Source organism: Symphalangus syndactylus, chromosome 2 (genome assembly GCF_028878055.3).
Source record: "Symphalangus syndactylus isolate Jambi chromosome 2, NHGRI_mSymSyn1-v2.1_pri, whole genome shotgun sequence".
Lineage (NCBI taxonomy): Eukaryota > Metazoa > Chordata > Mammalia > Primates > Hylobatidae > Symphalangus > Symphalangus syndactylus.
Genome location: NC_072424.2, coordinates 53,111,732 through 53,128,527, shown reverse-complemented (window position 1 = coordinate 53,128,527; position 16,796 = coordinate 53,111,732). Strand labels below are relative to the sequence as shown.

The following is a 16,796-nucleotide window of genomic DNA, read 5'->3' as shown; positions in this document are numbered from 1 at the left end:
TAGGAGACTAAAGGGAAAAAAAGAAAGAAAAGAGCCGCTGCTCATATGTGTGGTCTTGGCATCTCCTTGTTGTTGAGTGGTGGGAAACTTGCAGGACCCTCTCTAAGTAGAGAGATCTTTGATATGGGTCTGCAAAGCTGAGATATTTAGGTATTCCAGTGGTGAAAAACATGCATAAATGCCCCTTCCTGAGGAGGGCTGACAGAGCTTTTGTGTAGGAATATCTCTTCAGGATGAAAAAGAGGAGAGTGACCCCCAGAGGTAGAAAATTTATGCTCTCTCTAGGGGATAGAAAGTGGAGAAAGTAACTGTCAGGTGCTTCCGTTAGGTTTTGTCCTACCTGAGCTCTCTAAGTGCTAAGGGACCTAAACGGGGTTTCCTGGGAAACGAGGGAGACAGTATGGCAAAAGAGCAGGAACGTGAACCTGAAACTGAAATGGACAGGTCTAAGAAAGAGCAAAAAGGTGAAAGAAACCCAAATGTGATTACTGTCACAATTGGGACATCATCTGTATATCTGAATCATTCTCCTCCTAGAAAACCATCCAAAACAGATGGGAGCTGTTGGTATTTTCCAAAAATGGAAAATTTCCATCTACTTTCTGGTCCTCCAGTTTAATCTCTCCTGCTGAAATTTCAGTTTATTTTCTCCAGCAGGCAGAAATGCCAATGTGGGTACACAGGGTCAATGGTTCTAGAGGCGGAAGAAAATATGAAGTTAGAAACCATGGTAGTGTGACTAAGTGGAATCACAAATGAAAATTCAAGTGAAGAATGAAAAATAAACTGAAATGCAAGAAAGCAGGGCTATAGATATGCTAATATATAACCCTGAAAAGATGCTGAAAAAAAAAAAAAACACAGAATGAATAGGACCAGAATTGAGTCATCTGAGGCAGGCCACATTGAGGATGTACATCTTAAACAGGCAGAGAATAACTAGCTTAGCAGAAGAGATCCAGCAGGGAGGGCATTCCAGCCAGAAGGAATTGCATGTGTGAAGGCTTAGAGGTAGGAGCAAACAGTCATGTGCCTGGTAAGACAGAAAATCCAAGCAGGGGTGAAATCTGAGATGAGTAGAGCAGATAGCACCTGCCAAGGAGAGATTGGAAAGGACTGGCTAAGAAGCAATAGGCTTTTTAGGGTGTTATTTTGTAAGCCAATAATAAAATAATCAGATGAGCAAGTTGCATATTAAATTTGATAGATGATGAATGCAGAGTGGACTATTAGGCCTCTCTTATCTATGCATACATTATGAAGCACAAAGGATTTCTGACCTCCTCTCTTTAAGAGAAATCAAAAGTAATTGTGAAGTTTTAAGATTATTAGATCAGAAAACCAGTAGCGCCCTTCAAATTGAAAAAAAATGGGAAAAATGGATGAATTTGAAAATATGGCCATATATTATATATTAATTTAAGATGATATTGGATCATTGATATAGATATCTCTGTGGAAAACAACAGAGCAAGAGAATTGTAATCAGAAAAAAATGTAGGTCAGTTGTGATGGTTGAAATTGAGAATGGTACCGGAAAAGTTGATGGAAACAAATCATAGTTCAGAGAAGTGAGTCGGTAAGACAGACAAGTTGATAAGAATGGAGAGAATAGGTTAAGTGTGCTCAAAGGGAATCCCAGGTTTGAGAGCCTCTGGAATGTAGACACTAGTTTGGAAGTAACAGAAGAAATAACAAAACTGAGGAAACGTAATAGAGTTGGACATATTTCAAAGTAGTACAAACATTAGGAACTAGGGAGTATGCTTTCTGTGGAGGCAGAGAGAAACTTCAATAGTACTATTTTTTGTCCCACTAAGTAACTGAAATTATGTTCACTGAGCTTTCTTTTAGTAATTTTTACTCCATTTCTCCATCATTCTTTTCTTTATGCCCATCATTCTACAGATGTTAAGCCCATACCTGTCTATATTACTTAATGGTTCCCAACCTTTCATTTGCTTATTTTTAGTCCAAATGTATTGCCTTAGACTGTATCATTCTACAGATTGATCACATGACTACCTACTAAATGTCAAGTTTAAAGAAGACACAGATAAACAAAATGCAATCTGTTTTCTCCAAGATGTTCAATATAGGGAAGAGAAAGAATGCAAAGGAGTTACAGCAGTGCAGTATAAAGTGTGCAGAAGCATAAGTGGGTATTGAGCTCTGTTGAATCACAGGACAGTGAGTAGTGAACTCTCCCTGGTATGATTCTCACAGACTTCACAGAGGACATGGCACTTGAGCTACACGTTGAAGGCAGAGTAAGTGTTTTCCAGATCGGAGAAGATTGGAAGGACTTTCCAGCAGCCAAAAAAGCACGTGCAGAAACCTGTGAATTGTTAATAATTTGATGGCGGAGAGTGTTTAGAAGGAGGTAGCAGGACAGGTGGTTGGACAGATGAGTTGAGGCCCCAGTGTAAAAGAGCCTTGAGTGCCTCACTTTGGAGTGGGCAATGAAGAGCCACCAGAAACCTTTGAGCAGGGCAGTTAAGTGACTAGGTCTTTGTTTTAGAAACAGAATTCTTGAGAAGTTGGGAGGTGGAAATAAAGGGAACAAGATGGAGAAAAGGAATCCAGTTAGGAGTCTATTACAATTTTCCAGATTAGGAATGGTAAAAACGTGAACTAAGGCAGTTTCAGCGAGGATGAGAAGGTTGGAATGGATTCAAAAGACGTTTACAAATAGATTTGATAGACTTTGACAGAGATTTGATATGGGGAAGGGGTGAATAAATTGAAGATGATTTTGAAATTTTTAACTTGAGTTCCTAAGTTGATGATGATGCCTGTAATTAAAACGTGTAAGTCATGAGGTTTCTGTAGAATATAATGAGGGCAGAAACTATGCCTAAATTGCAAAAGACGTCTGCAAACTTACTTCAATTTAATTACTCCAGCCACTGATAAAACTAAGGAATAATGCTAGACCTAGTCATAAACTCTTAGGGATATTTTGCCTGATTATTGGCTTGAATTTTTTACTCTATAGGCTTGGCTCTTCAGCTGGTTTTCTCTAATAGTTTACAGACTCTACTATAGCTTCACTAAAGACAGATGCTAAAGATTGGTGAAAGAACAGATGTGTAACACCTGTTGTTTTTGCTTATTTACACAATGTGTCACTTCATAACAGTATGACCAGATTTTCCTGGTGGAGTTATGTATGTATAGGCATACTGGATGGTGGTCAAGAAGTTTTGATTTAAAAATCAACCTCCTACACAGTCACACATTATTTCCCTTTATAATAAATGCTCTGAAAACATGAGTTCTTTGAGTCATTTAACAAATTAAATCTACTTTTTTGAGAGTTGAGATGCCATGTACATTAAATGTAACAACCTATGTAAAGTAAATAAGTGTTCTCTATTTCCTCCTCTTCCTCTCTTTTTTCATGGTTCCTTTCCATATTATTTTCTATTTTGGTGTTGGCTTTAATACTCTGACCTTTTACCTAACACCAAGTTTCAAAGATGCACAAAGAACACTTTAAATTGTTAGATGGCATAACAGTAAAAATGTTAATGTTTCACAGGCAGATTTGATTTGGCTCACTCAAAAACTGGTGCTGAGAGGCTCCTGACCATCTTATTTAGCAAGTCCACCATTTTTTTTTTTGAAACGGAGTCTTGCTCTGTCGCCCAGGCTGGAGTGCAGTGCTGTGACCTTTCGGCTCACTGCAACCTCCGCCTCCCAGGTTCAAGCGATTCTCCTGCCTCAGCCTCATGAGTAGCTGGGACTACAGGCACCTGTCACCACACCTGGCTAATTTTTGTATTTTTGGTAGAGACGGGGTTTCACCATATTGGCCAGACTTGTCTCGAACTCCTGACATCAGGCAATCTGCCTGCCTTGGCCTCCCAAAGTGCTGGGATTACAGGCGTGAGCAACCATGCCCGGCTGTACATATTATTCTTTGTTTTTGGTTTGTTTGTTTTTGTTTGTTTTTTGTTTTTCGTTTTTACTCCTTAATGTATATCTCTCAAAGAAAACATGATGTTTGTTTATTTTTGAGCTCTGTGACCAGAGTGGCACAATCGACTTTCCCTATTTGGCTCACTGATTTATCAGTGATTGTTACATAGTGGAACCTCATCCCATCAATAGATATCAACGGGCTATCTAGAGGTCCAGTATTAACAGGATATCAATAGATATCAACAGGCTATCTAGAGGCCCAGTATTAACAGGATATCAATAGATATCAATAGGCTGTCTAGAGGCCCAGTATTAATAGGATATCAATAGATATCAATAGGCTGTCTAGAGGCCCAGTATTAATAGGATATCAATAGATATCAATAGGCTGTCTAGAGGCCCAGTATTAATAGGATATCAATAGATATCAATAGGCTGTCTAGAGGCCCAGTATTAATAGGATATCAATAGATATCAACAGGCTATCTAGAGGCCCAGTATTAATAGGATATCAATAGATATCAACAGGCTATCTAGAGGCCCAGTATTAATAGGATATCAATAGATATCAACAGGCTGTCTAGAGGCCCAGTATTAATAGGATATCAATAGATATCAACAGGCTGTCTAGAGGCCCAGTATTAACAGGATATCAATAGATATCAATAGGCTGTCTAGAGGCCCAGTATTAATAGGATATCAATAGATATCAATAGGCTGTCTAGAGGCCCAGTATTAATAGGATATCAATGGATATCAATAGACATCAATAGAATATCTATTGATAGGATGAGGTTTCTTAATGCCTATGATTAATGGTAATGAGTAATAATTAAGGTTTCTTAATGTCCCTCTCTATTCATTTTGTGTTTTCTATATACAAATACAGATTAATAAGAACTTAAAAAAATCTATATCCTTATTCAAATATCCTTGGTTTGGATAGGTGCCTTAACGATTTCAGGAGCTAGATTAAGGAAGTTGAAGGGACAATGGCGTTTTAAAATTCACTTACCCAACTGGTACCCAAAATTATTCCATATGGCAAATGATGGTGAGAATAATAGGATGGGGTAGAGCTTAGGGCTAGGCCTTCAGCCATTTACTATCTCTTTGTTGCCATAAGAAATATATTACAGGGAGGGCTGTCTGAATGGTTTTAAGGCTTTATAGGCTCCATCAATGTTGGCTACTCAAGACTGCCAGTGCTGGGCACACTCACCATTGTGATTTTGGTGCTTTATAGCACTGAGGAATTCTCAGGGGTCTGGCCAGAATCTTGATAGAAATAGCTGAAAATTTAAGAGAATGCATGTAGGAATGTGATATGTCTGACCCACATCCTGAGAGAAAACATCATGGTATAACAGTAAAAGCATTTTAGTCAGGCAGACTTGGACTTGAATCCCAGGCTTTGGGATTATTCTGTGAGCTTTAGTGTTTTTATCTGTAATATGGGGATCTAATACCTGTCTTCAGTACCAACATTAGGCCTGCTCTGGACCCTACGTTTTAGAACACCCACTATAGTCTTGCTCTGGATGTGCACCTGCTCTCAGGGTTAGGAGTTTACAGAGCTAAGGGGACCTGCCCACCTAAAACCTGAGCTTCTAGACGAGTCTCTGGATAACCAAGATCCTGAAATTCCCTGAAAAAAAAAGATCCTTAATCCCCTGCAGAGTCTAACAGACCCTGTCCTTGGGTCCATCTTCCCAGGGAAAGACCACAGGTGTAAACACTCCTAGGCCCAAGGAATGGTCAAGAGTTAGCTGTTTGCAGGCATTATGGACACAACTTTGACTTACTGGCATATTTACATATGCGTGTATGAGGCTTTTCAAGCTGCAGGTGGATCCAAGAAAGAAAAAAAATGAGGGATGAACTTTGGTTCAGGCCAGAGGCCGACTCATCCCATATCACCTGCTCTGTTACATTCTAACTTGACATGGACTTTCAAGACTTTATGAAGGTATTTGCTGAAGTAAAATGAGAAAGCATATTATTTTTTATAAGTGTTATTAGCTTTATTTTAACTTTCAAATATTTAAACATATGGTATGCAGACCTCTTGCCCTGCACCCTGTTAATGTTTTGGGCAGCCATGCCTGCCTCTCGAGTTACTATGAGTATTAAAATAAAATATAATATATAAAATAAATTCTACTTCAGAAAATGAGACCATATGTGACCAATTGTCTTAGTTCATTTTATGTTGCAATAACACAATACCTAAGACTGAGTAACTTACAAATAAAAGAGCTTTATTTTGGCTCACAGTTCTGAAGGCTGAAAAGTTCAAGATCAGGCAGCTGCATCTGGTGGGGGCCTTTGTGCTGTGTCAACATGGCAGAAGGCAGGAGGTGCACACTGAGAGTCAAACTGGCTTTTATAACAGACCCATCCTCGTGGTAATTAACCCAACGCCTTAAAGACCCCACCTCCTAATACTGTGACATTGGGGATTAAGTTTCTAACACATGAAATTTGGGCAACACATTCAAATCATAGCACCAATATTCTCCATAGCCTTCTTAATATGTACTATGAGCCATCTTTGGACAAGTTTGAGAAAAAAATTTGAGGGCCTTAAGAAACCTCAGGATCCACATATATTAGCTTGAGGTTCTTCATTAGCCACTCCATTGAGAAAGCATTAAAGATCTATATTATAGCTTAACTTTTATCTGGGAGGAGCAGCACATTAAAATCTGACAACATTGGCTTGGTTCATTTGTAAATCTATCTTGATAATCACCTAGCTGGGACCTGTGGGGACAGGAAGGAAATGTGGCAAGTCTTGATGAGCAAGGAGGTTGTGGACAAAGCCAATAATTGAGAAATCCAGGGAAGGTACCAGAGATGTGTTCAGAGCATCAAGGAGAAGCCTGAGAACAGCAGGTGTCAGGGGATGGTGAGAGGTTTCTGGTAAGGAAAAGGAGAGGTTCCGAAAAACCCAAGGGAAACTTTGCCCTTGTCAGTTTTGTTGAGATCAACCTGCCAGTGCCTCCAGCAAGGTTTACGATCTGAACAATTTGTTTTTAAAACATATACAAGGATTTATTTTGAGACTTTGGTGAAAAGTTCTTCAAATGTTTCTAGCTGAGTGGGCTACACTTCCATTTTATCAGGATCTGAACAATAGAACCCTCAAATAGTGAACACATTTTAGAAATGTGCAGAGAGGCCAGGTGTGGTGGCTCACACCTGTAATCCCAGCACTTTGGGAGGCCGAGGCATGTGGATCACAAGGTCAAGAGATCCAGACCATCCTGGCTAACATGGTGAAACCCCGTCTCTACTAAAAATACAAAAAATTAGCCAGGCGTGGTGGTGGGTGCCTGTAGTCCCAGCTACTCGGGAGGCTGAGGCAGGAGAATGGTGTGAACCTGGGAGGTGGAGCTTGCAGTGAGCCGAGATCACACCACTGCACTCCAGCCTGGGCAACAGAGCAAGACTCCATCTCAAAAAAAAAAAAAAAAAAGAAATGTGCAAAGAGAAATAATATTCATGATAATGAACCTTGAAAGATTATAAGATCTTGTAATGCCTTAAGAATTATTTTTAAATATTGAATTATCACTACAGATTCCAAAATAAGTATATTTCATTGTATCTCAAGATTTGTAAATTGGCAGTCTCTTTTTAAAAATTCAACAAATATTTATTGAGTCTCTGATTTTCCAAGTACTGTGCAAGGCACCTAGGATACAGTGATGGACAAGACAGATATAGTCCCTGCTCTCATGGAACTTAGAATCGAGTGGGGAGCAATAAACCTATGTATACAGAAAAAATAATGTCTAAGCTAGAGACCAGTGTGCTTCTTGGTCAGGTAAGGGCTTTTCCACATAGTGACATTTAAATTGAAAACTGAAGGATGAACACAGAATGTTCCAGGATGAGGAAATAACATACACAAAAACCTTGAGGTTGAAAACAGCCTGGCAATTTCATCACTGGAAAGAATGGTACCATATGAGGCTGGAGACGTGGATAGGGGCCTGGTTATTTGGGACTTCTAGGCTGTAGAACAGCTTTTGGACTACTATTCAAAGTACAATGGGAAGCCATTAAACAGTTTGAAGCAAGGAAGTGACATGAAGCAACTCTCATTTTAAGAAAAGTTCTCTACTGCTATGTAGAGAATAATTGTGGTCAGAATTCAGTGATGAATGAATTCAGTAATGAATTGGAAGCTGTTGAGGGGTCTAGACCAGGGTGATCTGAACTGGGATAGTGGCAGAGAAATAAGAGAAATAAGTGGATGTGAGATGTGTTTGGGGTAACACTAACATGACTTGATGGTTTGGAAGTAGGAGATGGGGATAAGGAAGACAGAAGAATCAGTGGGGTCCTTGGGTTTCTGGTTTGATCATTTTGATGGGTAGTAATTACTGAGACTGGGAAGAGTATGAGAAGAACAAGTTGTGGTTGGAAATCAGTAATTTATTTGGATGTATTAAGTTACAGATATCTGTGTGACATCTAAGAGGGAATTTCGAATAGGCAGCTGGACACACAGTCTAAAGTTCAGTCGAGAGGACTGGATGGGAGATGTAAATTTTAGATTAATCATCTTACAGATAATATTTAAAGCCAAGAGAATGGTGACATCACCTAAGGAGACATTATAAAGAGAGGAAAAGAGGGCTCACAGATCCCAGTATTAAGAAATCAGATAGAAGAAAGGTCTGAGAATATTTAAAAGGAAATCCCAGAGAATGTCAGATCAGGGAGGCCAATAAAAGAGGGTTTCAGGAAGGAAAGAATTGTCGGCTATTGGAGGTGCCACCAAGAATTGGAGAAGGGAAGAGAAAAGGATTCTTCTTTCAAGTTCCTGCTGAACTTGGTGAGAGACATTTCACTAGAGTAGCAGAATGGCAATTCTTCAATAACTAGAACATTTAGTCAACTAGCCATAAATCTTATTCTGCAAATACTTTGGATAAATGAGATAGAAGCTAAGTGGCTCAAGGAAGTAACTAGGAGATGTCAAGATCGAATTCATATGCTTATAGCTTTGTAGCCCTCTGGTTCTTTGTTGTTTTAACAGGGACCAAAGCTTCAGTGAACATAAATTTCTAGGCTGCTTTGACACTTCTCCATTGTCCAAATATCAATATCAACCTCAAGCTCAAGAGACAGGTACAACTAAATTTTTCCAATTATTGTTTATTAATATGTACAGCAAACAATTATAATATCAGGTACCTTTTGAATATTGACTAAGTGAAGGCCCTATATAATCCACATGCATTAAATAATTTATTCCTAGTATTATTTCCAATTTGAAGATGAATAAATTAAGGCTTAGAGAAGGTACATAGCTCTTCCACAAGTAGCAGAGTCCATACATGAAGCCATGATTCGCCACTGTGCCAAACTACTAATTTATCAACCAGTAGAAATCACTTTTGGTTAAAAATATAACCATGGATTTCTCTAAAAATCAGATCAATATTTATGAGTTCATTCCTTTGAAATAGAATTAATTTCTTTAACAGTTACCAACTGACTTGAAATAATAGCTAGGATAATTTTGCAAAGTCATATGAGGATTGGGACTATATCTAGATGAGCGAATTCAAAAGAAATAAGGCTTAAAACCAGCTGTTTGATATTTAGAACTACACATACAGTTTTAATATTGCAATTGCCACTTCTAGCTATTCATCCAGAAAGATCTGAAATCTTGAATTAATTTTAAAATGCTGATCTTAGGGTATTTGGCACACGCAGAATACCAAAGAAGATGGTGGCTTTAGTTTTTTTCCAAAGAGTGTCTACCGATAGAATTTAGACACTGGTATAATGAATTCTTCTATATTTGACTCTTGATTAAACTTTGAATGATGGCACGCAAGTGATATAGCATTTATTTGCATATTTAGACCTCTCAGAATAGCTATTTTAATAATATTTTAATTACCAAATACACTGAGGGAGCCATTATATTTTCACTTGCAACTTATTTCCACATTAGTTGCTTCACTAAAAAAATTAATTTAAATGATATTTAAGTTTTCCATTACAGGGGTCCTATTTACTAAATCTTTTATTTCAGTACCAAAGGAGTAGAAGTGTAAATTCAGAAAGACAAACAATTATTGGAGGTAATACATTAATATTAAATATGATGTCAATGGTAGGCTCAGGTGAGGTAGGCATTGCATGTATTCATTTATTCTTTATAAACAGAAGGCAAGATTACTTTTAACATGTGCAGTAATCACTTCAGTAACAGTGATTATTCAATCCAATAACAACACAGTTAAGTTTATAGAAAACATGACATCAATTAAGCCAAAATATGTAAAACTAATATTCAGAAGAAAAAACAGAATTGTGAATAATTATATTTTAATAATATGAATCATTGTATATTATACAATGCAAAAAGCATAGGCAACTTAAACAACTGGATTTAAAACATGGGCAAAGGAGGCTGGGCATGGTGGCTCATGCCTGTAATCTCAGCACTTTGGGAGGCCAAGGTGGGCAGATCATGAGGTCAGGAGTTCAAGACCAGCTTGGCCCCATCTCTACTAAAAATACAAAAGTTAGCTGGGCATAGTGGCACGTGCCTGTAATCCCAGCTACTCGAGAGACTGAGGCAGGAGAATTGCTTGAACCAGGACCCAGGAAGTGGAGGTTGCAGTGAGCCGAGATCATGCCACTGTACTCTAGCCTGGGCTACAGAGCAAAACTCTGTCTCTGAAAAAAAAAATAAAATAAAAGGGCAAAGGGCAAAGGAGTTGAATAGACATGTCTCCAAAGAAGATATACAAATGATTGGTAAGCACCTGAAAAGATGTTCAACATCACTAATACTTAGGGAGATGCAAATCAAATGCACAGTGAGATACCATCTGACACCCATTAGGATAGTAATTTTATATATATATATATATATTTATTTATTTATTTATTTTTGAGATGGAGTGTCACTCTGTGGCCCAGGCTGGAGTGCAGTGGCACAATCTCAGCTCACTGCAACCTCCACCTCCCGGGTTCAAGTGATTCTCCTGCCTCAGCCTCTCAAGTAGCTGGACTACAGGTGCCCACCACCGTGCCTGACTAATTTTTTTATATTTTTAGTAGAGAAGGGGTTTCACCATGTTGGCCAGGATGGTCTCAACCTCTGTACCTCATGATCACCCGCCTCGGCCTTCCAAAGTGCTGGGATTACAGGCATGAGCCACCACACCCGGCCTATATATATATATATTTTAAAAGACAAAATAGCAAGCATTATCTAGGATATGGAGAAATTGGAGCCCTTGTGCATTGTTAGTGAGAATGAAAATCGTGCAGCTGTTATAGAAAACAGTAGTCTGGTTTCTCAGAAAATTAAAAATAGAATTATTGTATTGTTAGCAATTTTAGTTCTGATTCTGGGTATATACCCCAAAGAATTGAAAGCAGGGACTCAAACAGATATTTGTATATCCATGTTCATAGCAGTATTATTCACAATAGCCAAAAGATGGGAGCAACCCAAATGTCCATTGATGGATGAACAGACAAAATGTGGTATATACGTACAATGAAATATTATTCAGCTTTAAATGAGGAGGAAGTTCTGAAACAATGTACAACATGATGAACCTTTAGGACATATGTTAAGTGAAATAAAGTCATATAGATACAAATACTGAATGATTCCACTTATATGAAGTATCTAGATTAGTCAAAATCATAGAGAAAGAAAGTAGAATGAAGGCTGCTCGGAGCTGGGGGAGAGGAAAATGGGAAATTATTTTTTAATGAGCACAGAGTTTCAGTTTTGCAAAATGAAAAAAGTTCTGCAGATGGTGGGGATGTTTGCACAGCAATATGAATTTATTTAATTCCACTGAACTTTGTATTTAAAATGGTTATGAATATAAATTTTATATTGTGTGTCTTTGACCACAATTTTTAAAAATAAAAAAGTCAGAGTAAGTGTAGTTGCTTAAAAAAATTTAAAAGCAGAGAAAATTTAACTGATAAGAAGCTGTATCGACATCAATAACCAACTAGAAACTAATCTGAAAATCTTTTCAGAGCTCTTATCATACAGATTAAGGTATATATTGAGATACACCATTGCATATATAATCATATTTCCTGTTATATGATGATATATGATGTAACATTGATTGTTTTTGCTTTGGTAACATTTTCTGGAGATGTTGAAAGGGGCTGCATACAATGAACTTGATTCAAGTTTTTTTTTTCTGTTGCAGATCCGTGACCACTTGTTCACATGGTTTCAAGGCACAATGAGACTCACTGGCCCTTGGAAACTTTGGCTTTGGATGTCAATATTCCTGCTTCCTGCTTCCACTTCCGTGACCATTAGGGACAAGACAGGTATCCAGGCCAACTCTTTGCCTAATCACCAAATGTTATTTATAGCCTTTAAGTCATTAAAACAAATCTTGTTAAGATTGAAAAGACCATAGATTAATGTACTGTAACAGAATAAATGACAATTCATTGCCTTCTTCCATTGATCTTCCCATGATGCACATTAGGAATTCCTAAAATTACCTCATTTTTTTCATATGCATAGTATATTAGTCTATGTTTCCTTTCATCTTCAATATTTACAAGTATACATGCATGCATGTGTGCCTCTGTGTGTGTATATGACATTATATATCTTTCCCTTTCTTCTTCAATAATTATTCAAGTTATAAGTTTGGAAACTCATTACTAATTAGGATTAACAAGGACATATCTAATCTTAATTAGGAAAAAGTGAAAAATCGGATAGGAGGTATAAAAGGAAATGTAGTTTAATTATATGTTCATTTTGTGGTATCTCAGATGAGGCAAACAAAAGGTTGACAGATCTTTAGAGCACCTTTTGAACTAAATAGACAATATTTGCAATTATTAAATGTATCAGTCTTTTCATAAATATTTCCAAAAGGCTTAAGGGCAATTTGAAATATTTACCTTCACCTCTGCTTTTTGAAATTGATTATGTGGTTAATTTGGAAGACTTTTCTTGAACATTGAGTGTGTATAAGTTACTTAGCTAAATGTAATTTATATTACAAGGTTGAATTAGACACATTGGAGAAGCCATTTGCTAGGGAAAGAGGAACTTCATCTCTCCTATGCAAAAGATCACATATAATGTATTCCGATGATAATCACGTATGATTATGTACTCTGAGACTGTATTATTGTGCCTATTCTTTTGAATATTTTTTCAATAATTCTTGCTAAACAAGTATAAACCCACTCTAGAGAGACTTTTGAGTTTGAGACACACATAAAATATAATTACTCATAAAGATCTAACACATCGTAGTCTTTCAGAGTGTTATGCAAGTGTTTATGATTTTTTATTATTTGGAAGAAGGTGCATTTCCTAAAATAATCCACATGAAAGTTTGAATATTCTGTTATTGTACAAAAGACATCCTGTGGCTGTCATACAATTTAGGGGGGAAACTCTTCAGTGAGAAATTAATCAGCTGTGACTCATGGCAACTACAACTATGCAAAAAAGGAAAAGAGATGTTAGGGCAGCAGAGTTTATTCTGATACTATTTCTACTCTTCTGAATTTGTCTCTTTTTGTAAAGAAATATAGTAGGTAATGTGCTGTGCAATTTAATCTGATACGACAGGACTTTTTTTAGAAGGAAGAATGAATCTTTGGTTGAATAGGGACAGTTTTTAGGCACTTGCTAGTGGGTAGTAAATGTTCTTGATGATAGTAAGGATTTGAAGGACCTAAATAAACGGTTCTCCAATTTTAGAATGAAAAAGAATCACCTGACGTATTTGATTCCTGAGTCCTCCTATCGCATATTCCCATTTTGCAGGTCGTACTGGGGTGGGATTTGGTAATTTACATCTTTAACAAGCTCTGCAGATGAATCTAATGCAGGATTATCTGAGGAAAACTCTTAGAGAAACACTTACCTTTGGGATAATTAACAGACATTTTGGTTTTCTTTTTCCTTTTCACCTGGTTACCTTGCATTTTATGCACCATTTTATGCCAAGGTTCCTTTTTTTTGTTATTTGATTTTATTGTTTGCCTTTAGTAACTTTTTAAAATTGTGATAAGAACACTTAACATGAAGTCTGCCCTCTTAACAAATTTTTAAGTGTATAACACAGTACTGTTAATTATAAACATGGTATTATACAGCAGATGTCTAGAATGTAATCATCTTGCATAACTAACACTTCCCCATCTTGGGATTCCCCTGAATGTTTGCTTTTGTAGCTCTAGTATCTCAACTCTTTAATCAGGTTACATGATGTATAGGACTACCAAAATGCATATATTCTGATCCAATTTACTTTGCTGAATTAATCTTTTGAAAGATTTTCCCAACAGTGTGAATTCAAAATTAATCTGAACTCTAACACGATTCACTTAACATGAAGCATTAAGGGAAATTAATAAAAGAAAAAAATTACATTTATTTTTATCATGCTATTTGGTAGAGGGTGTTCATAAAGCAACACGTACTGAATGTGTGATGGAAATTGCTTAACTTCAAGTATCGTTTGCATTAATTGAAAATGTCAGCACAGCACTGTCAAAGGGATTATTGAAGAATATGACAAGCTGGGCATGGCCTGGAAGGAGACCCTTCTTGTGTCTCGTGTATCTGGTTCACAGTGCAAGCTTCCCTTTTTAGTTTCCTCATGTGCAGACCTGCGAGTGTGGTCACTAACCATTTACCGGAGGGAAGTGATTACATCTAAAAATAAAAGATAACAAATCTGAGAGACAGGCTAGGGTTTCAGGGCTGGAGTCTGTGAAGTTGTCAACAGTTTACTATTAAACCTAAATATATGACGGATAGATTGGACCTTTTAATTGCTGTACCTTAACATTATGGTATGTTTAATAGTTACCTGGAATTGTTGCAGTTGGGACAGAATTTAAGAGTAATATGGAGAGATTCAATAATAACTTGAATTTTAAAATTTTGAAGGTATTAGGAATTCAGTCATTTCATATTCTTTCATCAATTTGCCTATTATATTGAGATCATGGGATAAGGTATATTTGTTTATTTTCCCACTGCAAATGAACTTCCATTTGAATGTGACAGTTTCAGCTCAGTTACTTGTCAAAAGAAGGTGGGGAAGAGAATTGTGTTAAAATATATACAATGCTAGAAAATCTCAAAACTTGCTTTAATTAGTTGCTTAAAACTCTTTCCTCTAATATAGACTATGTATCAAATAATTAAAGTTTCATCTACTTTCTTTAATCTGTTCTAAGGCAAAAGTACTATATGATCATAAAAAGCAATGAGAAACAGAAAACCAGAGTTTAAAAAAACAGGCTAAATAAATAGAAATGACAGAATGCTTTTTAAATAACACATTTTCCTTTCATTATGACAAATTTTCAGTTTAAGTGTCCAGATTGACTTGATTATAAATTTAAATTTAGGCCTGTAACTATTCATATAAGCCCTTCTAAGGTAGTTTTCTATTAATTACAAGGAATTACAAGGAAAAAAACCTATTATTCCAAAATGTGGCTTTTACTAGTTGGCAAACACTTCACGCTTAAACTTAGAGTAAAATGTATGCTGTTACATAGAGAATTTTATTTTGTGTTTTTTTAAGAAATTCTTGTGTTCAACATTGATACCACGTAAAAATCCTTCATTGACAAATGTACTTTGTAACTCCTAAATTTTGAAAGTGGAAGAAAGCTTCACAATGATTAGATAAATAATGTAGCTTCTAACTAGGTATTTTCCTTTGGAAGAATTGAACATTTAAGCAGAGGCATGAAGGCAGTGTGAGGGCAAGGCACGTGAACACCTGGAAAGCAGTCACTTGGTCCCCAGACTCTGAGGCGGGGGCATGCTTGGCATGTGGGAGAAATAGCAAGAAAAACCGGGAGACTGGAGCCAAGTGAATGACGGGGAGGAGGTATGAGGGTACATGCTCCTGAGAAATGCATCTGTGCTTTCTGTGTTGTCAAAATCTGATTTCTAAGCCTGCAAGGTCAAAGGCTAGACCTTGGACACTGGTAAATTCACCAAAGCAATAAATCCTGTCCTGTGAGACCTGGAAGATGGTCAACCTTTGCCAAGTAGGACCCTTCCCGGATATCAGGTGAACAGGCAGGCTTCTGAATGTATGCCCCTCATTACCTCTTGGAAGCCTTATGTCACAGTTAATTGAATATTGTCATATTGTATTATTCATAATGCATTGTTATTAAAGTGCGGATGTGTGAGATATGTGCATTTTAGCAAAGTTAAAATATAAATTATATCTTGACCAGACAAATTATGTTTTCTTTCCCTGCAATCAGCAAACTGGTATATAATATAAGTAATACAAGAACCCTCACTAAACTGCAAAGAGTATAATAGAACACGTTTACATTTATTTTGCATGATGACTATAACTTTGATTTTCCCATTTGTTTTTGTATTACCCAAGGAATGACCTAATCCCCTGGCTTTTCCTAAGGCCAGAAGCCTCTGTGTCCAGAGAACAACTAGTCCGTTTTCAGTCTGAGTATCAGCAGTATACACAGATCTTTCAGGTATTAAATCAGTTGAAAAAACAAAACATTAAAATAATGGATTTTAGCTGATCTGAGCTTCTTAGCCATTCGAGAGGAGAAAAAAGGAATTCAACATACTTTCAGGGAATAATAACAAAAAAAAGTGTAAAGGAGAGATTTCAACATACCTTTGATGAATACTGTATTAAACTGAAGATTTATATGAATGGGTATAGAAAGTATCAGACCTGGCCGGGCTCGGTGGCTCACGCCTTTAATCCCAGCACTTTGGGAGGCCAAGGCAGGCGGATTGCCTGAGGTCAGGAATTCAAGACCAGCCTGGCCAGCATGGTGAAACCCTGTGTCTA

At 37.1% G+C, this 16,796-nt stretch overlaps 1 protein-coding gene across 4 annotated transcripts in view; it reads left to right on the top strand.

Moving 5' to 3' along the window:
* Window positions 1-16,796, top strand: part of COL19A1 (collagen type XIX alpha 1 chain) — a 338,738-nt gene that overhangs the window by 1,816 nt on the left and 320,126 nt on the right. For all 4 annotated transcript variants that reach the window (XM_063618674.1, XM_055257198.2, XM_063618677.1 and 1 more), the window contains exon 2: window positions 12,156-12,282. In XM_063618674.1, the coding sequence (XP_063474744.1) occupies window positions 12,156-12,282 (127 nt within the window). The remainder of the gene's footprint in view (window positions 1-12,155; window positions 12,283-16,796) is intronic.